Source organism: Protomyctophum parallelum, assembly GCF_964188405.1.
Source record: "Protomyctophum parallelum genome assembly, chromosome: 20".
Lineage (NCBI taxonomy): Eukaryota > Metazoa > Chordata > Actinopteri > Myctophiformes > Myctophidae > Protomyctophum > Protomyctophum parallelum.
The window spans coordinates 39,041,685-39,066,049 of NC_139718.1; the positions used below are offsets into that span (position 1 = coordinate 39,041,685).

The 24,365-nt window shown below is 43.2% G+C and overlaps 1 protein-coding gene across 1 annotated transcript in view; it reads right to left on the bottom strand.

The window, feature by feature from the left end:
• Positions 1–1,174: 1,174 nt before the first annotated feature.
• Positions 1,175–24,365, bottom strand: part of mthfd1b (methylenetetrahydrofolate dehydrogenase (NADP+ dependent) 1b) — a 36,438-nt gene continuing 13,247 nt past the window's right edge. The window contains exons 11-28 of the mRNA XM_083791221.1: positions 23,572–23,745; positions 22,352–22,488; positions 21,309–21,355; positions 19,952–20,059; positions 18,032–18,106; positions 15,778–15,880; positions 14,269–14,345; positions 13,156–13,296; positions 11,430–11,498; positions 10,430–10,541; positions 9,636–9,775; positions 9,311–9,352; positions 9,036–9,136; positions 7,999–8,176; positions 6,041–6,148; positions 5,452–5,604; positions 4,539–4,654; positions 1,175–1,978 (exon numbers count right to left, since the gene is read on the bottom strand). Of these exons, the coding sequence (XP_083647347.1) occupies positions 4,565–4,654; positions 5,452–5,604; positions 6,041–6,148; positions 7,999–8,176; positions 9,036–9,136; positions 9,311–9,352; positions 9,636–9,775; positions 10,430–10,541; positions 11,430–11,498; positions 13,156–13,296; positions 14,269–14,345; positions 15,778–15,880; positions 18,032–18,106; positions 19,952–20,059; positions 21,309–21,355; positions 22,352–22,488; positions 23,572–23,745 (1,855 nt within the window). The 3' untranslated portion in view covers positions 1,175–1,978; positions 4,539–4,564. The remainder of the gene's footprint in view (positions 1,979–4,538; positions 4,655–5,451; positions 5,605–6,040; positions 6,149–7,998; positions 8,177–9,035; positions 9,137–9,310; positions 9,353–9,635; positions 9,776–10,429; positions 10,542–11,429; positions 11,499–13,155; positions 13,297–14,268; positions 14,346–15,777; positions 15,881–18,031; positions 18,107–19,951; positions 20,060–21,308; positions 21,356–22,351; positions 22,489–23,571; positions 23,746–24,365) is intronic.

Here is a 24,365-nt window from a genome sequence, read left to right on the forward strand (position 1 = left end):
GTCGTGATCAGTTTCCGCTGTATGACTGAAATATTCAAACGGCAAAAAATAAATACTTTCAGAAAAAGAAACAAGACTGGGATGTAAAATAGCTATAGGAGTCTCTTGAAAATGGGGCAGGTGATTTAGGGGAACTGCAACAACAATACAGAAGGCAAAGACACCTTTAATATGCTCTACATGATCTTTATTCTGTATTTTCTAATACAAAAGCAAAAATATTATTATTTTAATTATACAGCAGTATTAATTAATCAGACATTGTTAAGACAGTGTAACAATTAGATTGCAGGACAAGGCAAATCAGTCAGGCAGGGCAGGGTCTGTTTGAATACTGTGCTTATTTAACCCATTTAGGACTGGGACCAGATTCGACAAATGTCTTCATGACAGCTTTCTGTAAAAAACCTCATGTTTCTATATTAGTGGTTCTCAAACTATTCCACGTTACAAGGACCCCAAACATATTTTCACGATAACTTTTAGTTTGTGTCCGTCTGTCCTCTTCAATGGGAACGGCAGTTCAAACAGATTATCACCGATACGTTACACAGTACGACTTAAAAACGAAGAAACAAACAACAAAGGTACCTGATGCAAGAGTCCATGAAGGCCTTGATCTGTTGAGAACCGTTTGGAAAATACGCATCATCTAAGTCAGTGGTTTTCAACCAGTGGTCCTTGAGGGGGTTCCAGGTGATCTCCAGCTAAATGAGGGAGAGCCGGTAACCAAATGGACCCTTATTAGATCTTAACCCATTCTGACCCGAGATCAGATTCATACGAGGTTTCCACCGGACACACACTGGCCTGATGAACCCATTCTGACCCGAGATCAGATTCTAAAAATGACAGTCGTTCTTCGATTTTTCAAAAATAGCAGACCTACAAGCTCGTAGCGCGCCACTCGGTGGCGCGCTATGAGCTTGTAGATCTGCTATTTTTCAATAGCTAAAGCATAACATGATGCCGACACCAAAATGGGTTCCCGTTCAGAATGGGTTAAACTCGTGAGAGTGTAAAATTAAACACGCTATCAAGAGTAGACATTTTACGCTCTCAAGAGTAGAAGACATTATTGTTAGACATCTGCATGACTTAATTTACAAGAAGTCTACACAAATAAAGAATGTAGAATTGATATTTTGATCAACATATTTTGTTTAGTTTTGGGTCTGCGAGGCTAAATCTCATCAAACCGTGGTCCGCGGATCAAATGCCAAATACATAATGGACATTGATATGGTTGAAAACCACTGATCTAAGTGCATGAGAATCCACTACTATGGTACGAGTACTAGTAGTCATGTGAGGGCTCACAATTCCGCCCCCCCCCCCCCCCCCCCCCCAAAATAGCAGATATACAAGCTCATAAGCGTTGTGTTGTGAACCATACAACTCAACCGTCGACATGACAAGAGCAAACATAATATAAAAACGGAAGTAGTTACATAAATCAACATTATAATGCCTAATTCGTGCTCCATACCGAAAATAGATCTACAAGCGCACAAACAGAGCTTGTACATAATGCATTTTAAATCTCTTCAATCCATGTAAAAGCGCTTTGGATAAAAGCGCTATACAAATGCAACATTTACCGGGTTGCAGACTGGCTTCAGGGGGACCGCCATTGCATGTGCGCCTCGCGTTGCGAGCTTGTATATCGGCTATTTTTAACTATCACTCAAATAGGACATAAGAGGTTGACGTGCATGCCTATAAAAAAAGGGAATGTAAACAACTAAAAGTCAAGCGAGACAGGCAGCAGCGGTGGCGTCATGGCGGACAATCTGTCCGGTGATTCATTCACCCTTCTGGGGCAAAGCAAACTGATTATTTACAGGTGTGAATGAAAAACGTGTGATGAAAAGAAATCACGAATGGCAGGCAAAGACGAGAGGGAGTCGCTGTGCTCTGGCCGTCACATTTTTGATCAGGTCTCCGCTTGGGAGGGAAAGGGTCCGGCAGGTCATATCTGTAACACAGACACCGAGGAGACAAGTCAAAGTGTCAATACCCTATTGTAGAAATTAGCCCATTCTGACCCGAGATCAGATTCATACGAGGTTTCCCACTGGACACACACTGGTCTGATTAACCCATTCTGACCTGAGATCAGATTCTAAAAATGTCAGTCGTTCTTCGATTTTTTTTAAATAGCAGACCTACAAGCTCGTAGCACGCCACTCGGTGGCGCGCTATGAGCTTGTAGGTCTGCTATTTTTCCAATAGCTAAAGCATGACATGATGCTAACACCAAAATGGGTTCCCGTTCAGAATGGGTTAGGCATGTAATGATTCACTCAATACACGATACGATTCGTATCACGATATGAGGTTCACGATACGATTTTTCACGATATTAAAAAGAAAAAAATAATTAAGAAAAATTACAGTTTTTTTAATTTTATATAATTTATCTCCCCCCATGAGATTTTTTATTTAACTACATTGCAAAAGTAGCAGCATTACTTTTGACAGTGGAGACACATAATTGCCTTCCTTGATGAGCATCAACGACCATCATCACCTGGGCACAGTCACAGACACACACAGCTCCCCTCTACAGTCACAGACACACACAGCTCCCCTCTACAGTGCTCTACTACTGAAAGTGACTCATTTCTCTCCAAAAGCACTTGAATATGATGGAACATGACACATCACACAATATGACACATCACATTTCACATCACACACTAGCCCCCGATTTTTGAAAATCGATTTTTTTATTTCAATGAATGGATTCATATCGTCAGGAGTCGGGATTAATATCGATATATCGTTACATGCCTAGTAGAAATACTATGGTATTCAAAATGTACAAACCGCATTGGCATCAAAAGTGCAGTGTAATATGACAATATGACGCCTTGGGATGACACTCATGCCAGTATGCCGTCACTATAAGGACAGCGCACGAGTACATCGAGTAGTCCGACAACTATTCCACAATCTCTGAATGCCATTATAGTGTCTGGAACTACACCTAAACAGAAATCAGAGTAAGGAAGCGGCCATTTCCGTTCACGAAAATATATTTTAAAGGACCTATAACATAAAATTCAACTTTTTCTATTTATTTTGTGTTTTTGGGGCTCCCATGTGTGTTTTCTATCCCCACAAATAACCAATTTTGAACAATCAGGCCTTCATGTCATTATGGGTGTTTTAATGGAAATTGCTCTCAGGAACAGCTCGGCTGATTTTGGCCTCATCGTGATGTCATCAATGTCACCCTACTTTGTATAATTCCTCCTCTTCTTCAGTCTTCAGTTCCAAATTTGCATTTACACTTTGTTTATAATGTCCACCATTGTTGATTTTCCAAGCTGGCATGGAATGGAAACAAGCCTGGTTTTTTATCTAGCATCAGTATTATAATGACTCAAATATTAAATAATCTGCATATCAGCATCCCCACCACCTCAGGACATTGTGGTACTGCAGCTAAAACTGCTTTCAAAGTCCAGAAATAAATGACAAGGCCTGGTTATATCAGAGTGGTGATTGAGGCTCAAACCATTAGAAATAACTTTGAGGGACATAGACCATATGATTATTAAATATTAAAAGCAGTTTTAAAATGCATGTTATTTGCGCTTTAAAATATCTTTACATTATAGTTTTTTCATTTCCATTTCTGCTAAGCGACAAGCTATTATACTAATGCTTAGATTTTATACTTATTTATATTAGGATAAATTTGCGCGACTGTGAAGATGAAACGGAAGTGTGGAGGAGGCTTCACTTCCTTGCTTTGTCGCTTACTCATGTTCAGAGCTTCCGTTCTCCAGGCTGTATGACGGAAGCATTTGAAAATCGCGAGAGGCAACAGTCTGTCAACGCGAGAGACTAGCACGAGAGGGACATAATTCAGTATTTAAGTCCGACGTCATTTTGTAGTGCTACGTTACGTCCGGGTCCAAGTGGCACTAGCTCCCGTCCGCATCCCATTGTAAATAGAATAAAATATAATATCTAAACGCGTGAATCTTTTTAAATTGACGTTATTTTTCAGAAAGGAAGCCATAGAGGGTTAAAATGGGTCTTAATGCTTCCAACTCGAGTAGAATTATTAATGTTTTGTACAAGTGTCCATGACAACAAAAATATATGATGTGGAGACAATAAAGACTATTATTATCATTATTATTGAAGGTGGCAACAGTCCATTTGCTCGGTAAAATATTTCGGGGGATATTTACAATGTGTGCAGGCTTGAGTATGTTGAATCTAGTTTGCATTAATGAGGATTTAGTTGACACAATCAAATAAAATGGCGATAGTATTCCATGTGGGGCAGACGGCCTGTCACAGCCAGATTTGGGAGAGCAGCGCAGCTTTGTTGTTGCGAGGAAAGCGGTAAAATTAGACTTTCGTGGTTGTTTTCGTCTCAGATTTAGTCCGACGGAGCGTCACAGTATAACTCCATGGGGACACAAAAGCGACACAAAAGTAGGACCCGGAAGTATCTCAGGAGGGGGCGCTCACGTCACAGCTAAAATACTGAATGGATCGACTGGCTTCCTCACCAGTTCAACAGTGCAAAGGGTCCGCGTTAGAAGAGGCCGTTGACCTGCTCCGTCTCAGGGTCCAGGTCTATGTCATAGAAACATGGTCTGGTGGGCAGGCCTGGGATTGTAGGCATCTAGGAGGAACACAAAGTCACACTCACAACCACGATAATAATAAGGCTACGAATCACGATTAATAACCACTTTAAACCTGGCGTCGCTATCCTTTCCCCAAATCAAACCCAGTTTGTTTCCTGTGTTTTTCCCCCCGTATGCATTCAAAACAGAATGTCCATTTAAAACGACGCATCGTCGCTAAGTGCAAAAAGCTAAGTGCTTAACGCGTACAGCTGGCTTGCAATAAGGCCGACTTCACCCTTGATTACACAACAGAGGAAATGGGTGCGTCTAGTGCAGTGTCGTTTTCGTCGACTAAAACTAAGACGAAAAATGTTCGTCGACTACCTTTTTTCACTGACTAAAACTAAATAAAAACGAATCTATGATGACTAAAACTAAGACTAAATATACTGACAATTTCGTCAACAAATAAAAACTAGTTTAAAATGTTAGTAAGGGACTAGTGGACAAGAGATCCAGTTTTATGCTGGGTTGCATGCTGAAAATTGCAGATATACAAAATAGCAGATATACAATCTCAGATTGTATATCTGCTATTTTCAGCATGCAACCAAAGTGTAAAATATGTCATTACAACGACATCAAGGCCTGTCAAAACACATTTTAGTCAACTAAATCTACAGTTGATTTAGTCGACTAAAATCTCATGACATTTAGTCGACTAAAACTAGACTAACACTAACACATTCCAGGTGACTAAAATGTGACTAAAACTAAATGAAAACTATTCAAAAGACTAAAACTAAAATAGAACTTTGCTGCCAAAAACAACACTGGGTCTAGTGCCTACCGTGCCGACCAGCGGGAACAGGAAGCCGGCGCCAACGCTGGCCCTGATGTCCCTGATGGGCAGGACGAAGCCGGTGGGAACGCCCTTCTTGTCGGCCTCGTGGGAGAGCGAGAGGTGGGTCTTCGCCATGCAGATCGGCAGGTTGCTGAAGCCCTGAGACGGTGGAATAAAAATAACTCAAGAATTGCTCGATTACACGGTGCCAAAGCAGCAACAAACCCCGTTTGAACCCAGACACGTCACAAATGTAGAGCCAAAGAGTTGCACGCATGGACAATGAAAACTAAATTGACCGACTGACCGACTTCACTTGAGCTCTGTAGCCAACCTACTACAAGCACACCCCCTGGACAAGACACCAGTATGCCGCAGGGACTTACCCCCCCAAACAAGCACTTGTGGAGCCAAGCAGGGAGGCACTCGGTACCGTCACACTAGTCTTCGGTATGACTCGACCGGGGATTGAACCCCGTACCTCCCAGTCTCACGGTGGACATCCTCGAAACCACCGCTAAGAGCGTCCTCGAATAAGTATAGTAACTCACAACTGTGCACGCGTACAGTAAGCAAGCGGTACCGTAGTACAGACCTGTCTGGTGTAGCGCTCCACCTTCTCTTGGGCCGCTGGCAGCAGCTCGATGTCGTCGGCTCCATAGATCTTCTGGGCAATGGCTCGAATCTTGTCGGCGATGGGCAGCTGACGGAGAATCACAAGCACAAAGTCAAGGGGCCGAAAACTAATCGATGGCTTGAAAAGGTTAAAGCGAGCGACAGAAAATGCAACAACAAATCATTATGGGGGTGGTGTTGACAGAGAGTGAGAGATCATGGCTGAGAGTTTATAACCCCTTTTGGTGTTATAAACATTAGGTTATAATTTAGCTATTGAAAAAAAAAAAAAACATTTTTGAAATAAACCGTAAAAATGTGGCGCAAATCTTTTAATATATATCCTTTCAAAGTGAATGTTTTTAACTCGGGTCTAAATGGGTTATTAAAGTTAATGCATCGGTGGGAGAGAAAACAACATGACACGGGGCAGAAAGAAATAACCCGGAGCGTGAGAACTTATACCTCCACGTCGTAGAGGAACCTAAAGTCACTGGGGGCCCGGGAGTAGGGTTGGGATTCGTTAGGATTTTAACGGTTCCGGATCCTTCCCGGATCCCTCTTAACGGTTCCGGTTCCTAACGGTTCCCTTAACGGATCCTAATATTATTTTTTTCCCCGTTTTTCTGACATAGATTATGCTTATATTATAACTAACCTAACCAAGTACATAATAAACACAAATTAATTAATTAAATTATTGAAAATGCACTTTACAATTATGAGGTGGCACTATTATTTAAACTTCACCACCACCACCAGCAGCAGCTAGGCACCACAACAATATCATTGTTGCAATTTGTACTGTATATTGCAATTTGTACTGTATATTAAATATACAGTACACAATATTGATATTGTTGTAGTGACAAATGTTGTCTTTAATGTTCAAATTAATTTAATATGAAGGACCCCTTACCCTAATGGAAACAAGCCATAGTGCTTTCTTGGATTATAGCAGACCTTGTATTGAACTGTAGGCTACGTTCCTGTGCTTTTTTTCTGCAAATTGTTTATAAAGTAATCAATCTATGGCGGTATATGCACCTAAACGCTGGGCTCTCAACAGCCACGCAATTAATTTAGAGCCAAATTAAAAGCACGTTAGTAGTTTTTATTTTCCATTACGTTACTAGCCTGGGGAAAGTAAACCAGCCTTGCATCAGATCGTCCCCCGCTGGCTGTGGTGAAGCTGCGGGGAGAGCAGGCACGGCTTTCCGCATGGCTCTCAAACGCGATGTGTAGGCATATTGATTTTGAGATGTTTCCTCTATGTTCACGTGGTACAAGTTGCAACAACCTTTGCTAGCAACTCTCGCATTTATTGCACTTTGCATGCTCACTGCTCAGCTTCAGTCATTTCCCTCTCTGTTAACCACACTTTGGCGACATACTTATACTGTCCCACTCGCTCCACAGCGGTCGCTGAATGCACAGAACAGTGGGCGTATCCTCCCCGACCCCACTCACTCATGTAGGTGGGGTGACGTCACCCCAGGCTCTGCTTGCATGCAGGCACAGGGACACAGCGGAGCTAAATGACAACTGATGAGATCCGTTTGGGGAACCGTTAATAAAAAAACGATGGAACCGGCTCCGGATCCGCAATGTCGGAACCGGGTCTGAAATGGACCCGGTTCCGAATCCCAACCCTACCCGGGAGGCCCTCTCCACGGCCTCCTCCCAGAGAGAACTCACCTCCACGTCGTAGAGGAACCTGAAGTCACTGGGGGCCCGGGAGGCCCTCTCCACGGCCTCCTCCCAGAGAGAGAACTCACCTCCACGTCGTAGAGGAACCTGAAGTCACTGGGGGCCCGGGAGGCCCTCTCCACGGCCTCCTCCCAGAGAGAGAACTCACCTCCACGTCGTAGAGGAACCTGAAGTCACTGGGGGCCCGGGAGGCCCTCTCCACGGCCTCCTCCCAGAGAGAGAACTCACCTCCACGTCGTAGAGGAACCTGAAGTCACTGGGGGCCCGGGAGGCCCTCTCCACGGCCTCCCCCAGAGCCACTGCGCCGGCGCCGCCGTCGGCCCAGTGTGAGGCCCGCACGGCGTCGAAGGCCCCGGCGGACTTGGCCACGCGGCAGATCAGGTCCAGCTCCGGATCCGTGTCGGTCCTGGTTTTCAAAAAGGTTTAAAAAAAAAATGTCAAAAAAAAAAAAAGGTCAGGAGGAATACAAAAGGGGCACGGCATCAAATCAAATTTGAGTTATTATTATAAGTATACTGTACTTAACCCATTCTGACCTGAGATCAGATTCTAAAAATGTCTATTACATCCTGACAGTTTCATTATTAACCCATTCTGACCTGAGATCAGATTCTAAAAGTGTCTTCGATTTTTCAAAAATAGCAGACCTACAAGCTCGTATCGCGCCACTCGGTGGCGCGATATGAGCTTGTAGATCTGCTATTTTTCAATAGCTAAAGCATAACATGATGCAGACACCAAAATGGGTGCCCGGTCAGAATGGGTTAACACATTTGAGGTATTTGTGGTTTACTTGAGCATTTTTTCCCCGATTTCATCACAATGCGTCGCATTGTGATGCCTTGTGAGCTTGTAGATTGGTAATTAAAGTAATTAGCAACTAAAGTTTTCAAATAAATGTAGTGGAGTAAAAGTATTGGAAATCGGGGAAAAAATGCTCAAGTAAACCACAAATACCTCAAATGTGTTAACCCATTCTGACCGGGCACCCATTTTGGTGTTAGCATCATGTTATGCTTTAGCTATTGAAAAATAGCAGATCTACAAGCTCATAGCGCGCCACCGAGTGGCGCGCTACGAGCTTGTAGGTCTGCTATTTTTGAAAAACCGAAGAACGACTGACATAGAAACTGACATTTTTTTAATCTGAACTCAGGTCAAAATGGGTAAAGTAAAGTAAAAAAAAAAAAAAAACGCACACACACACACGAAAGCATTGACTGCAGCCACGACTGGCATGTGCGCGCACACGCACACACACTTACTTGAAAGCATTGACTGCAACCACGACTGGCACGCCGAAGTGCTTGGCATTCTCTATCTGCTTATTCATGTTACTGCATCCCTTCTCCAGTAGCTCGAGGTTCTGCGCGAACACACACACACACACACACACACACACACACAGGTGAGACTGAGGTGACCGAAGAGATAAACTAAAGCCTCAACATGTTTCCCCATGCTCTTTCAGGGGAAAAGTATGACATTTAAGTGGAGGAGAAAATAGCTATGGATGATGACGACGAAGATGATGCATTACCTCCTCCACGTATTCCCTGGGCAGTGGCATCCCAGCAGTGACCTAAAAAAAGCAATTAAAAAAACAAAATAGTCAATTCGCCGAGATCACACACTTTGACTAAATCTGTGACGGGAGGGCAATCCTCCAGTTTAATGTTTCGTGTTTTTTGGGACGCATAGGTGGCTCCCGGGTGGCGCAGGCGGGGGGGGGGGGGGGGGGGGGGTTAAAGTACCTGCCTGCCATGGTGGTATCTTTCTAGGAAACATCGCAGTGTACATTATTTGTGTAGCCGTCAAACGCAAGTAGTTAGAAAGAGAGAACTCTCTACAATACATGAACCTACAAGAGGTCCACCTCCGTGCATCTTCAAGGCTCGGACGGTGGCCACCAGAACCACCACATGGGGCCTCAAGCCAGAGTAACGGCACTTGATGTTGAAGAACTTTTCCATTCCGATGTCGGCACCAAAGCCAGCCTCGGTCACTGTGGGACAATAAAGGACATGAGGAGTCATTTTTACCAGTGAATTTACAAAACCTTTCCAGAATATTTGACCTAATTTAAAGGCCTATATAACAATCATTCAGTCTCAATAAGGAGTCTCTTACTTCTATGTGTAATTCCCAAAGACAGGCAGTGTAGCAAAAAAATTAACTGAGTGGTGCAACTCCCCTCTCCCCCCTCCCCCCTCTCTCTCTCTCTCATTAGCAGGCAACAGTGTCTCTCTCTCCGTTTCTGGCACAACAGCGCCCCTACTGGTACTAATACTCGTGCTCACAGTCACATAGGTGGGTGGGTTAACGTCACATAGATAGGCGGACACGGACATTGCTGTTCCTTGGAGTGGTTGCACCACTCAAAAATAAAAGCATAGAATGGTATAATTCAATTCCATTCCAACTTTTTCGCTACACATGCTGTAGTATGTTGTGAGCTTGTAGATCTGCTATTTTTTGTCACGTCCAGTACATGATAGGCTGCAATCGCACAGGCGGTTTGGCAAAAAACGACATATTATGAACACAATATGAACAGCCAAAAAAATGCATAGCCAAATGTTTTTTCCAGGACAGGAAAATGTTTTTCTCACCTATACATGGAGCATGTCTCTCCCTCGCTCTGTTCCACTGCACTCACCTACAAAGCCCTCGGGTCCAACCAGCTTCAACGCAATCTTATCCGCCAGGATGGAGGAGTTTCCGTGGGCGATGTTGGCAAAGGGTCCGGCGTGGACAAACACGGGGGTTCCCTGTGGACACAGACAGACAGACAGACAGACAGACAGACAGACAGACAGACAGACAGACAGACAGACAGACAGACAGTAAATGCAACGGGCGGCAGACAGCAGCACACATAACCACACACCATTTGGAAAAGGTTCCAGTGAAAACTCTTGCCGATAACCAACACTTCAAAATGACTGGTCGACTGGATGCAAGCCAATGAGCCACTGTAAGCCAGCCGGTCTCTTCTCAAAGAGATGCAGGATTAGCTTCTTCTTTCTTTCTTTTTTAAACCCATTTTGGGGGCGGGAACCCCTTTCGGTGTTAGCATTATGTTGCGTTGTGCTTTAGCTATTGAAAAATAGCAGATCTACAAGCTCATAGCGCGCCACCGAGTGGCGCGCTATGAGCTTGTAGGTCTGCTATTTTTGAGAAATTAAAGAACGACTGACATAGAAACATCGCTTTTTCAGAAAACTGTCAGGATGTAGAAGACACTTTTAGAATCTGATCTCAGGTCAAAATGGGTTAAAAGAAAAGAAGAAAAAAAAAGAATGCATGCATGGCTAGGGACCACCTGCACCAGGCCCTTTCACAGTACAACAAATCTATATTATCCCATTCTGACCTGAGATCAGATTCATACGAGGTTTCCGCCGGACACACACTGGTCTGATGAACCCATTCTGACCTGAGATCAGATTCTAAAAATGTCAGTCGTTCTTCGATTTTTTTCAAAAATAGCAGACCTACAAGCTCGTATCGCGCCACTCGGTGGCGCGATATGAGCTTGTAGATCTGCTATTTTTCAATAACTAAAGCATAACATGATGCTGACACCAAAATGGGTGCCCGGTCAGAATGGGTTATTACTAATGCTACTTCATGATGGCGCTGCATGTTTCACCCACCTCCAACGTCTGCATCAGGTTGGGCTTGATGGCGTCTCTCATCAGGACTGTCAGAGCGCCACACACACCCTGGAGAGACGAGAACAATGTGGTGTTTCAGCACTAAACCAGTATGATGAACATGATATAATGTTTAGACGCTACTGTGTAAGAATAGACGGCTCCAGGACACTCGGGGGTTCAAGGTTGTACTTTATCGTTAACATCTTGTGTGCAGTCAGGTACATACGAGTAAAACTAATTTTGGTTTGGATTGTTTTTTTTTCAACCAAGGTTCATGTTTTAGGTTGTTATTAGAGAAAGTAAAAGATGAGTGTCAATTTTTTTTTCATTTGCTGCTTTCTTTCGTTTTAGGGATTTTAGCTGTTTTTGACAGGGGGGCGGGGGCATTCGAGCATGGGGCTAAATATGTATCTTTTTACACAATTTTGTGGTGATTTATTTTTTTATGGTTTACTATAGTCCTAATAAACCCCAGGAAATTACATCTGGCCACAGAAGATCACAGGATCTACTGAATGTGAAGGTAGCCTACTGGGGGAAGGCTTATACTGTGTGTATAGGCTCAATATGTTAGTTTGACACATTCAGTAGATCCTGTGATCTTCTGTGGCCAGATGTAATTTCTTGGGGTCTAGTAGGACTATGGTAAATAACAAAACAATCTCCATAAAATGAAAGAAAATTACACACACCTTTTACTTTCTCTAATAACAACCTAAAACATGAGCCTTGGTTGAAAAAAACTAAAGTTGTCCTTTAAGTCCCATAGCGGTCAATGTATTTTCTTTTGCGGGTGGGTGGGGCAAAAGGTCCATTTATCACTACTTTGACTTGTTCCCATTAGGCTGCTGTTTCGAGGTAACTCCAGTTGGTACATCCTTTTTTTTTTTTTTCACTTACCGGTAATTTTTATTGAAGGAAAAGAAAAAGAAAAACAACAAACAAGACTATACGGAAAGAAAATAAAAAAATAAAAGACAGACAAAGAGCAAAAAATCCTATTGCAATATCGCTAGGCTGAGAGAAGAGATTCCACTTTTCCCAATTTTTATAGAATTTATCCTCTTGTAGTCTAAGTATGAATTAGTTAGTTAATTATTAGTTTTTCCATCGCATACATGGTGGTGCATCCTTTTTAAAGGACAACTTTAGTTTTTTTCAACCAAGGTTCAGGTTTTAGGTTGTCATTAGACAAAGTAAAAGTAGAGTGTCATTTTTTTTCTTCTTTTGCTGCTTTCTTTCGTTTTAGTGATTTTAGCTATTTTTACAGGGGGGCGGGGGCATTCGAACATGGGGCAAAATACGTCCTTTTTTACAACATTTTACTGCGATTTCTTTCATATTTACTATAGTCCTACTAGACCCAGTGGCCAGATATCATTTATTGGGGTCTAGTAGGACTATAGTAAAAAAAAGAAAGAAAAAAAGAAATCACCATTTCTTTCTAAAACAATGCTACATATTTAGTACCATGTTCGAATGCCCTCGCCTCCCTGTCAAAAATCGCTAAAACGAAAGAAAGCAGCAAATAAAAATATAAAGAACACTCATCTTTTACTTTCTCCAATAACGACCTAAAACATGAACCTTGGTTGAAAAAAAACTAAAGTTGTCCTTTATTAAACAAGGCCAATAATGTATCCCGTGCGTGTGTACACTATATACTGTAAATACATTTTCCCCGGACACCGCTGCCCTAGATGAAACCACAGGCCACACTGACCAGGTCCTCGGTGGTGACGGGCAGCCCGGCGCGGCTCGTGGCCACCACCATCTTGGCCAGGCGCAGGCGCATGTCCGCCAGGCTGCTGGTCAGCGCCAGCACGGCCATGATCTCACTGGCCACCGTGATGTCAAACTGGGCCTGCAGGGGGGGACAGAGAGAGACATTTTAAACCTCCATCAGTGGAGCGTCAGCGTGTCCCTGCTGGAGACAAAGAGGGGGACATTCTGTAGGACGCCGGGGAAATACAAGAACACGCTCGCCCCGCTGGTCAAATTCCAGGCGACCTTGGAACAGTCGCCAACCAGGTATTCAGTAAAACTATGCCTGACCCATTCTGACCTGAGATCAGATCTAAAAATGTCTTCTGCATCCTGACAGTTTTCTGAAAAAGCTATGTTTCTGTGTCAGTCGTTCTTCGATTTTTCAAAAATAGCAGACCTACAAGACTGGCGCGCTATGAGCTTGTAGATCTGCTATTTTTCAATAGCTATATTATAACATAATGCCAACACCAAAAGGGGTTCCCGTTCAGAATAGGCTAAACCCAACCTTATTCCTAAACTCAACCTCAATAAGGCGATGCCCAAAGATAACCGAATTCCTAAACTCAACCGGGAGTAAAGCTAAATCCACCAGTCGACTTTGAGGCTTAACCCATTCTGACCTGAGATCAGATTCATACGAGGTTTCCGCCGGACACACACTGGTCTGATGAACCCGTTCTTCGATTTTTCAAAAAATAGCAGACCTACAAGCTCGTATCGCGCCACTCGGTGGCGCGATATGAGCTTGTAGATCTGCTATTTTTAAATAGCTATCACGAGTTGTAGTAGCCACGGGGTAATCTAGGCGGTCGACATTGCTCTCGTCTTCATGTCTTTATGTATGTAAATTGTCTTGGTCTTTCTGTTATGTCAAATGTGTGTATATGTGTTCTGCATACTTGGCATTTCAGTGTGAACCGACAATAAAGTACCGTATCATATCATATCAAACCTAACCTATTTAGGCACGTCATCGTTACAGACGAAGACAGCGGATCTTCCATCTTCGCCATCCGTCATCAGATTGAGTGCATACACACTGTAGGTCTCAAGTGGCCACGCTCACCTCTCTAGTCTGTCCCTTCTCAGTGGGTGACTGGCCAATGGTGATCTTCCTCAGGAAACGGTCATTGGTGTCCAGCACTGGAATGACACAGAAGACGGTACGCATTTGACCACATGAACCCCCTAGCTGGCGTCTTAGATTCTGGGCATGTCAAGGCAGACACAACACACACCGGAAAAGGAACGTTCCCGGGAGGGTAACAAGAAGACTCACCCCGGTGTGTGCCTGTTTTTCCTCCCGGAATTTTCCCCAGTGAGGAGGATAACTTTGTAATATGCTATTGGCTGTTTGTATTCTTTTTGGAAAAATATAAAAAGATACTCCTGTGGAAAGGCTATATTATATTACTTATATTGACCCTATAAACAATTTAGTATTATTTAGTATATGTAAGGTTTTGCCCCCTCAAATGGTACCTCGTCAGATAATCCCCACATATCCTACAACAACTTCTGTGAACAGACTTCACTGTAGTAGCTTTCCATAAATTATATTTGTACTTAGGCTGTCTGCTGTCATGAAAGTTTATAGTTAGAGAAATTCAAAATCCAGCCGTCTGCTGGCCAGCCTCTCCTACCCCTCACTGGGGAAAATTCTGGGAGGAAAACAGAAACGGGGTGAGTCTTCTTGTATTCCCCAGTAGAGAACCCTGGCCTGGGAAACGCTGTCAACTAAGTCAGTGGTTTTCAACCAGTGGTACGGTCTGGGACCACCACCAGTGATCCTTGAGGTGGTTCCCAGCTAAACAATGGAAAAGCTGTTAACCAAATGGACCTCCATATCTTTATCTCTTGAGAGCTACGCGTCCATTTGGTTTCATTTCACGCTCCCAAGAGTTAAATTATTGTTAACTCTCAACATTACTTAATTTACAAGAAGTCTACACAATTAGAGAATGTAGAAGAACCAGGGGGGGGCAGTCAGACAGATATTCTGTGAAGCCACTAAGGAAATCGGGACTTCCTGAAAGTTCATATAATGGCCTGTTGTGGCGCTGTCATTGGGCCCCAAAAAAACCCCATAGCTCCATAGAGGCCCATGTATTTGGGCCCAACTTCACCTAGACTGTATTACCTTAATAAACATGGTCATGAATACTTTCTGCTTCCAGTCACTAGTTTAAAGTCTCATTTCTCATGTCATAATATTCTTTTTGGAGAATTATGGTCCCAATTATTATTATTTTTCCCATAAAGTCACGTATGTTCTGAGGGGCGTGGCTACCGTTACAGTCTATGATCGGGGGCCACCCCCCATTCAGACAAAATAAAAACCAACGAAGAGTAAGGGGGGAAGTCCCGCCTCGTTGTCTGGGCCAGCCAATGGGCCAGCTGGGCCCAAACGGAGCCAGCCAATGGCGGATCTAGAAATATGGCGACTTACAGTGCAAGGAATTACAGGCTTCATTTTACGTCCATGTTAGACCCGGGGAACGAACGCTTTGTCCATAATGAGAGGAACCCGCCGCCCGTAGTGACACGTGTGTGACGTCACAGAGTGGGCGTGTACCTCTGTGCCAGGTGATGGAGGCGGGGTCCATGTCCAGTCTGGAGAAGCGGGTGATCTCCTCGTCCGTCAGCGTGGCGGGGTCCGTCTTGTCGATGCCCAGTTTCTAGACGTCACACACACACACACACACACACACAGAGAGGTGAAGGGGGGGGGGTTGTCTGGGAATCGGTGGTTCCCAAACGTTTCAGCACCGTCACCCAAAAGAGAGATTAGACGTTTGCCCGGGACCCCAAACTAGTGGAAATAGCAGATCTACAAGCTCACAACGCGCCGCTTCGCGCCACGTTGTTGAGCTTGAAGATCGGCTATTTTCACTACTTCTCAAACATTTGCGTTCCAATTTATTCTCCTTCTTTGATTTCTTCATGAAATCAGAAAAAAAAAATCATTGAATTTTTGTTTTTAATTCATGAAAAAAGTTAAAATAAAGGGACACATAACGGTGTTCTAGGGAACGGTTGATCTCCATACATACTTGTGAAGGGCTTTGGAAAAATATATTATATAAATATAATACATATACTGTATAAATTAGGGCTGTCTAAGTAAACAAATATTTATCACAATTAACATTTTAATAATTTATTTTAGCCATTTCGACAAATGTACATTGTGAACAGAATAACAGATAGAACCTGATGACTTAATTGTGATTAATCACATTAACTAGGTAATTCATTTGATTCTTGAATAAAATATTGAATCGTTGGGCAGCACTAATATAAATTCACACGCTCATTAACCAGTAACCTGAGAGGTATGTCTGTGACTCAACTCAGGATCCTGGCAATAAAACAATGAATATAAAAATGTAATTAAACATTTAACTGTTGGTATTAATTAACCAGTGATGCATTAGTTATTTCTCAACAGTGAACCATAAACGGTGTTATTTTTTGTTGTTGCTCTTGTGGCCTAATCTAGTGAAAACAGCACAGCCCTGATAGATGCTCAGAATGAATGGAGGACAAATGAGTCACTGGCTACGTTTACATGGACAGTTAAATCCCCTTTTCATTCAGAATAAAAGTTAAATCCTATTAAAAGTTCTCATGTAAACACCTACAAAAACTTAAATCGGAATGAAAATGGTCAATCTGATTTAAACTTAGATCTGATGTAACTGACCGGTTTATTCAATTTTTAAATCCTATTGAAACAATTGTGGACTCATGTAAACACTCATTCGGATTGAAGTTAATTCTGGTCTTTCTGTTTCCATGTAATTGGTATGGCTATATTATGCTCTTGTTTTGCGATTAAAGGTATATTCAGTGATTTAACTTAATTCAAATATCACTTATTTTTTTGTTTTGTTGTGATAATCCTCTCTACTATAGAGTGTGCTGGCCATATAAGGAGTTCCTCCCTGTCCCCAGTTAACCCCTGGGGGTCAAAAAACCTTTTTTCGTTTTTGACTCTCTATCCTGATTGGACGAAAGGCTGGGTCCCACAGCCAAAAACGAAACCTAAGGTTTTTTGAGTGAAATCACTGAATATACCTTTAATTATATTAAGAAATTATATTAGAAACCTCTCATAGGCTACAGGATACATCAAATATAAAGTGATACGGCATAAAAGTGTTTTTCTATTATTTTGTTTTACTGAAATGTAGTGTAGTAAAAGTAAAATAATTGGAAAGTAAAGTAGAAATACCTCAAAATTGTACTTTAGAACTAAAGTAAATGTACTTTCCACCACTGGACGTAAACATATCCACCCGCCCCCCCTATCCAATCAGAAGCCTTCCCAGCCCCAAACCTGATGTGGAATGAAATAATGGGATTTAAAAGTATTGTCCATGTAAACACTCATTCGGAATGACCTGTCCCATGTAAACACGCAGCAAAAAACATTACTTCTGAATTAATTCATTCTGAAGTTTTCATTCTGAATGAAAAAGCCCTCATGTAACCGCAGCCAATAACTCCAAAAGCAAATACCTGTTCTGGTCAATTTCGACAGCACCCGATGACTGGAATATTTTCCCAAAACCTCTACAACGGGACAGACGGCTTTCAAGGTCTCCTTTAGGAAAGTCCCCGAAGAAGACCTTACAGGTCGAAACGTCGGTTTCTGTTACATACATTTTCCAGCATCGTGGCTATACGAGTGTGCTGCCATTTTTCTTCTTTTTCATTGTTCGATGCCATAGAGGCCTTTAGCATCTCCTCAATACTATCCCTCCTTTCCCATGCTTGTTTAGGGGACATTCTCGGAGGCGATAACTTGTCGTTGGTGTCGTTACCTGCAGCCTGTTGATCTGGACGGGGGAGAATTGCCTCTGGCCTCCGCTGAGAGGCACCAGCCGGGTGTACAAAGCCTGGGGAGACGGTACGGTACGGTACACACAATATTAATATTTGATTCACAGCCTTAATTTAGGCCATTTAGGACTCGAAATAAAAAAAATGAAAAAATCTTCTAAATCCTCCAGTTTTCTGAAATAAATATTTTCACGATTTTTCCAAAAAATAGCAGACCTACAAGCTCGTAGCGCGCCACTCAGTGGCGCGCTACGAGCTTGTAGATCTGCTGTTTTTCCAATAGCTAAATTATAACACAATGTTTAAAACACCAAAAGGGGTTCCGTGCCCAGAATGGGTTAAGCCCAAACCACAGCAGTTGCAACTACTCGCAAAACACAACTAGTCACAACTCCTTGCAACAAAACAGTTTTAAGGTTGACCACACCAATGCAAAATCCTTGCCAACTGCCATTGGGGATGAATGCATGCAAGTAGTTGCAAGGAGATGAATGCATGGCGAATCATTGGTGCGGTTCAGGCTTGAGCCATCTGTAGAAGCCTATTTTACAAAAGAAAAGGCCTGAATTGTTTTGTTTTATCTCACTGGTTCTCAAAAGTGGGGGTCCGGGGACCTCCAGGGGTCCTTGAGGAGGAGGTTCCAAAAGGGGTCCCCAGCTAAATCTGTGAGAGTAAAACAAAATGGACCCTTATGGGTCTGTAACTCGGAGTGTACAAATGGAATGGTTACACTCTTAAGAGTTAAATTATCACTGAGAACGATACGATGTCAATTTATTGGGGTTCCAGAGATTTAAAATGATATCAAATGGGGGTCCATGGTCTCTGATGCATATTAGTGGGGGTCCATGAAATTAAAAAGGTTAATGATAACCACTAGCTATAGAGGCCGTGGAGGATAACATTTTGCAATTTGGCGGTCCTGGCCATGAAAGGCTTTATGAGATAACCTATAAAAGGCATAAAATCGGAATGGCAAGAAATGCATTCAGTGGTAGAAATGGCCTTAACCCATTCTGACCGGGCACCCATTTTGGTGTCAGCATCATGTTATGCTTTATCTATTGAAAAATAGCAGATCTACAAGCTCATATCGCGCCACCGAGTGGCGCGATACGAGCTTGTAGGTCTGCTATTTTTTTTTTTATCGAAGAACGACTGACATTTTTTTAATCTGATCTCAGGTCAGAATGGGTTAATCAGACCAGTGTGTTGTCCAGTGGAAACCTGGTATGAATCTGATCTCAGGTCAGAATGGGTTTAATCAGACCAGTGTGTGTCCCGTGGAAAACCTCGTATGAATCTGATCTCAGGTCAGAATGGGTTAAGGACTCCTTATCCGTGCAATATCTGTCTCCTATGAACTGATGCTGCTGTATTTGTGGATTTTTAGTAATAATAGTATTATTAGGATTTTCTTTTAACTAGCAGATTGAAGCCAGTGAAACCATGCATTTTATGCAGCTGCTGCTGAATGACAATAAAGATGTCCATCTTTTATCCATCTATCCATAGCAATGCTACCGTCACGATAACACCACTGGGGGGCAGTGTTGTCTATTTATTGACGTGGCATAATGTGGGACATAATCTCACCCAAAGTGAATCGCAACAATAAAAAAAATCACACCCGTGTGAACCGAGTGGTGCAACTCCCCCCTCTCTCTCTCTCCCCCCCCCCCCCCTCCCTCCCTCCTCTCTCTCTCTCATTAGCAGGCAACAGTCTGTCTCTCTCTCTCCGTTTCTGGCATACAGCGCCCCCTACTGGTACTCATTATGGTGCTCATTAACACATACATAGGTGAACACACGGACACATAGGTGAACACATAGGTGGACACACGGACATTGCCGGTTGTAGGAGTGGTTGCACCACTCCAAAGAAACGGGGGTCTATTTGCCTTGTCGGTCTGGGTGGCTTCGTGGAACATGCGGGCGTCGACGGCGGCCGCCACCAGGTTGTTGGCGGCGGTGATGGCGTGGATGTCACCGGTGAGATGGAGGTTGAACTGAGGCCAGGAGAAATACATGAATACAAAGCCCGAGGAGACGTACGGTACGGTACGGTACACACAATATTAATATTTGATTCACAACCTTAATTTAGGCCATTTAGGGCCCCGACCTCGAAATAAATTAAAAAAATCTTCTAAATCCTCCAGTTTTCGGAAATAAATTTTTTCACGATAAAAAAAAAAGAAAATAGCAGACCTACAAGCTCGTAGCGCGCCACTTGGTGGCGCGCTATGAGCTTGTAGGTCTGCTATTTTTCAATAGCTAAATTATAACACAATGTTTAAAACACCAAAAGATGTCACCGGTGAGATGAAGGTTGAACTGAAGCCAGGAGAAATACATGATCAATCAATCATGAATCTTCACACTTGATTCCAGGACATCCATTAGCCTGGTAACCACCCCCCCCTTTGCCAGATTCTCGCAGAACTAATTAAATGTTTTCAAGGGGTTTGGTTGTTTTACCAGGCTATACGACATAGTTCCTTAGCCCCGCGAGTCAGAACCCAACGGCACGTAAAGTTTCTGACATTTTGATGACTTTACCCATAGGGTCCTGTGCCGTCGGTACATCGGTACACAGACATGAATCATTTCGGAAACGTCTGTGCTGCGGTTTCCTCATGGCGGTCAGATGGTCCAAAAGAAGCATAAATAGGAGCTATAGGAGACAACACGGAAACGGCTGAGAATTTTCCTTTGGGCGCAGAAGCCGCTAAGTATTTTTAATCTGCGTTTGACCGTTTTGGCAGCTCGGAAATTCTCTCTTCCTTATCGACATCCCATTGTACCGCCTCCCGCACCGACAGTGGCTAGCTACGACAGAGCAGATCAGAGGGCAGGAACGTAGGGACGTGCAGCTAGCCACTAGCTAGCCACTAGCTAGGCGGTACAATGGGATGTCAATAAGGAAGTCAAGGAAGGAAGGAAGAGAGAATTTAGGGGCTGCCAAAACGGTCAAACGCAGATTAAAAATACTTAGCGGCTTCTGCGCCAAAGGAAAATTCTCCGTTGTCTCCTATAGCTCCTATATGCTTCTTTTGGACCATCTGACCCCCATGAGACGTTTCCGAAATGATTCATGTCTGTGTACCGATGTACCGACGGCACAGGACCCTATGGGTGAAGTCACAAAAAAGTCAGAAACTTTACGTAGCGTTGGGTTCTGACTCACGGGGCTAATAGTTCCTGTGAACTATTAGCCGTTTGGTAAAGTGAAGAAGAGAATGCTGTGCGGTATACCTCCTCCATTGGAATGACTTGTGAATAGCCGCCTCCGGCCGCACCTCCTGCACATGTGGAGGAATAACAGAATACAATTAGAATACAATTTTTTTTTTACTTTACTTCCACTGAAATTATTTGACAGCTTTAGTAAGTAGTTATTAAGACAAAACATATTAAAGGACAACTTTAGTTTTTTTCAACGAAGGTTCATGTTTTAGGTTGTTATTAGAGAAACTAAAAGGTGAGTGTTAGTTTTCTTTCATTTGCTGCTTTCTTTTGTTTTGGGGATTTTAGCAGTTTTTGACAGGGGGGCGGGGCATTCGGGCATGGGGCTAAATATGTATTTTTTTTACAAAATATTATGGCGATTTCTTCTTTTTTTTTTACTATAGTCCTACTAGACCCCAGGGAATTACATCTGGCCACAAAAGATCACAGGATCTATTGAATGTGACAAACTGACATATTGAGCCTATATACACACAGTATAAGCCTTCCCCCAGTAGGCTACCTTCACATTCAGTAGATCCTGTGATCTGCTGTGGCCAGATGTAATTTCCCTGGGGTTTATTAGGACTATAGTAAATAATAGAAAAATAAATCACCATAACATTTTGTAAAAAAAAATACATATTTAGCCCCATGCTCGAATGCCTCCGCCCCCCTGTCCCTAAAATCCCTAAAACGAAAGAAAGCAGCAAATGAAAAGAAAATAACACTCATCTTTTACTTTCTCTAATAACCTAAAACATGAACCTTGGTTGAAAAAAACTAAAGTTGTCCTTTAACCACAATTGTATTAGAAACTAGTAGAAAGAGGCTAATTGAGGCACTATTCCTCTCTGCTCTGGACTACGGGGACAATATGTACAAAAACTAATCAGCTACCACACTTAAAACGTTTGGACTCTGTTTATCATTCTGCCCTCACTCAGATTTATAACAGGCAGCCATCTGACAGCCACTCGGTGGCGCGCTATGAGCTTGTAGGTCTGCTATTTTTCAATAGCATAATGCTATTAATATATTAATATAACACCAAAAGGGGTTCCCTTGACCTTTGATGCCGAAGGTGGGTCCCTGGGAGGGCTGGCGCACGCAGGCGAACACGTTGCGCTTCATGTGGGCCCCCAGGGCCTGGACCAGGCCTATGGTCGTGGTGCTCTTCCCCTCCCCCAGGGGCGTGGGGGTGATGCTGGATGGAGACAAACAAGATATGGACGTCACACACACCGACAACAACAGGAGTTCTGCCGTACAGCAGCCGTGGTAAAGCTATTACGCTCCAATGTAGTGGTTATAAAAAATCGCATCGCCTCTCTGTCCCTCCTTTCTCGCTCTCTTTTCTCTCCCCCGACGCGGTCGAGGCAGATGGCCGGCGCCCACCCTAGAGACGGGTTCTGCTTGACGTTTTCTTCCTACGTTTTTCATTAACAGTGCTCTGGGTGGGATCGGTCCTTTGCTCTACATGTAAAGTGTCGTGAGAGAACTTGTTGTGATTTGACACTTTAATAAAATTGAATCGATTTCAAGGACCCCCCCCCAGTTTGATATGCACTAGGCCAGTGGTTCACAAACTGGGTATCGAGGGTCCCCATAATTATTTTGGGGGTCCCCAGATGATTAGCTTAACCCATTTAGGCCTGACCTCGAAATAAATAAATAAAATCTTCTAAATCCTCCAGTTTTCTGAAATAAATATTTTCACGATTTTTCAAAAATAGCAGACCTACAAGCTCGTAGCGCACCACTCGGTGGCGCGCTACGAGCTTGTAGATCTGCTATTTTTCAATAGCTAAATTATAACATTTTTAATACACCAAAAGGGGTTCGCGCCCAAAATGGGTTAATGCACAACATTGTTTTCTCACTCAACAGTAAACAAACCAACAAACATACAGTGTAAGTGTATACAGGGTATCTGCACACTTCTAAATGACTACGGTAAATGTAATGACCTGTAATACCAAATTGGCCAATATATTACGTAAGAAAGAGCTTGTGAAAAGATCTACAAGCTCACAACACCTCGCACTGAGCTTATAGTTGGGCTATTTTCATATATTTAAAAAAATATCATATAATATTTATCTGTGCAGCCGAGTCAAACTAAATGTCTAAGTGCTCGTCAGGCTGTGGCGGTCCCCCAGTTCAAATAAGTCCTGAAGTGTGAATTCTACTCCGAGAGCGAGTACAAATGAAACCAAAAGGGTCCATTTGGGTTTCATGTGTATTACGCTCTCAGATAAACGCAAACCCAAACGGATCCAATCCATACCCAGTGACCACCACGTATCTGCCGTCGGGCTGCGAGCGCAGGCGCCTGATGACGCTCAGCTGGACCTTGGCCTTGGTCTGCCCGTAGAGCTCCACCTCGTCGGACAGCAGGCCCACCTCTCTGGCCAGACGCTCGATGTGCTTGGGCACACAGGAGCGGGAGATCACTATGTCACTGAAACACACACACACACACCTTATCCATTTTTACTGCCGGGAATGGATTACTCCAGGTTACTGTCCATGTTTTATGTGTTTAACCCATTCTGACCCGAGATCAGATTCATACGAGGTTTTCCACTGGACACACACTGGTCTGATGAACCCATTCTGACCCGAGATCAGATTAAAAAAATGTCAGTCGTTCTTCGATTTTTCAAAAATGGCAGACCTACAAGCTCGTATCGCGCCACTCGGTGGCGCGATATGAGCTTGTAGATCTGCTATTTTTAAATAGCTAAAGCATAACATGATGCCGACACCAAAATGGGTGCCCGGTCAGAATGGGTTAATCCGCCGTATTGTAATAAATTAAAAGAAACTCCGTCTTCGTTGCGGAGATAGAGACTAGATGCTTTCGTTTTGATGACGAAACCGGAAAATCGTCACATGCTGTGGGCTGCTAGGGCTTCTGGGAAATTGAGGCCAATGCAAATGAATGGGGTACAACGCCTCATGGAGACGAGTCTTGTGTGCGTCTTCCGGGTGCACCAAGATGGTGGATGGTACGATCGGATCACAACAAACCGAGGGACCTTTTTTCGCTGGATTTTCGCGGATTAAAAGCCCAAATAA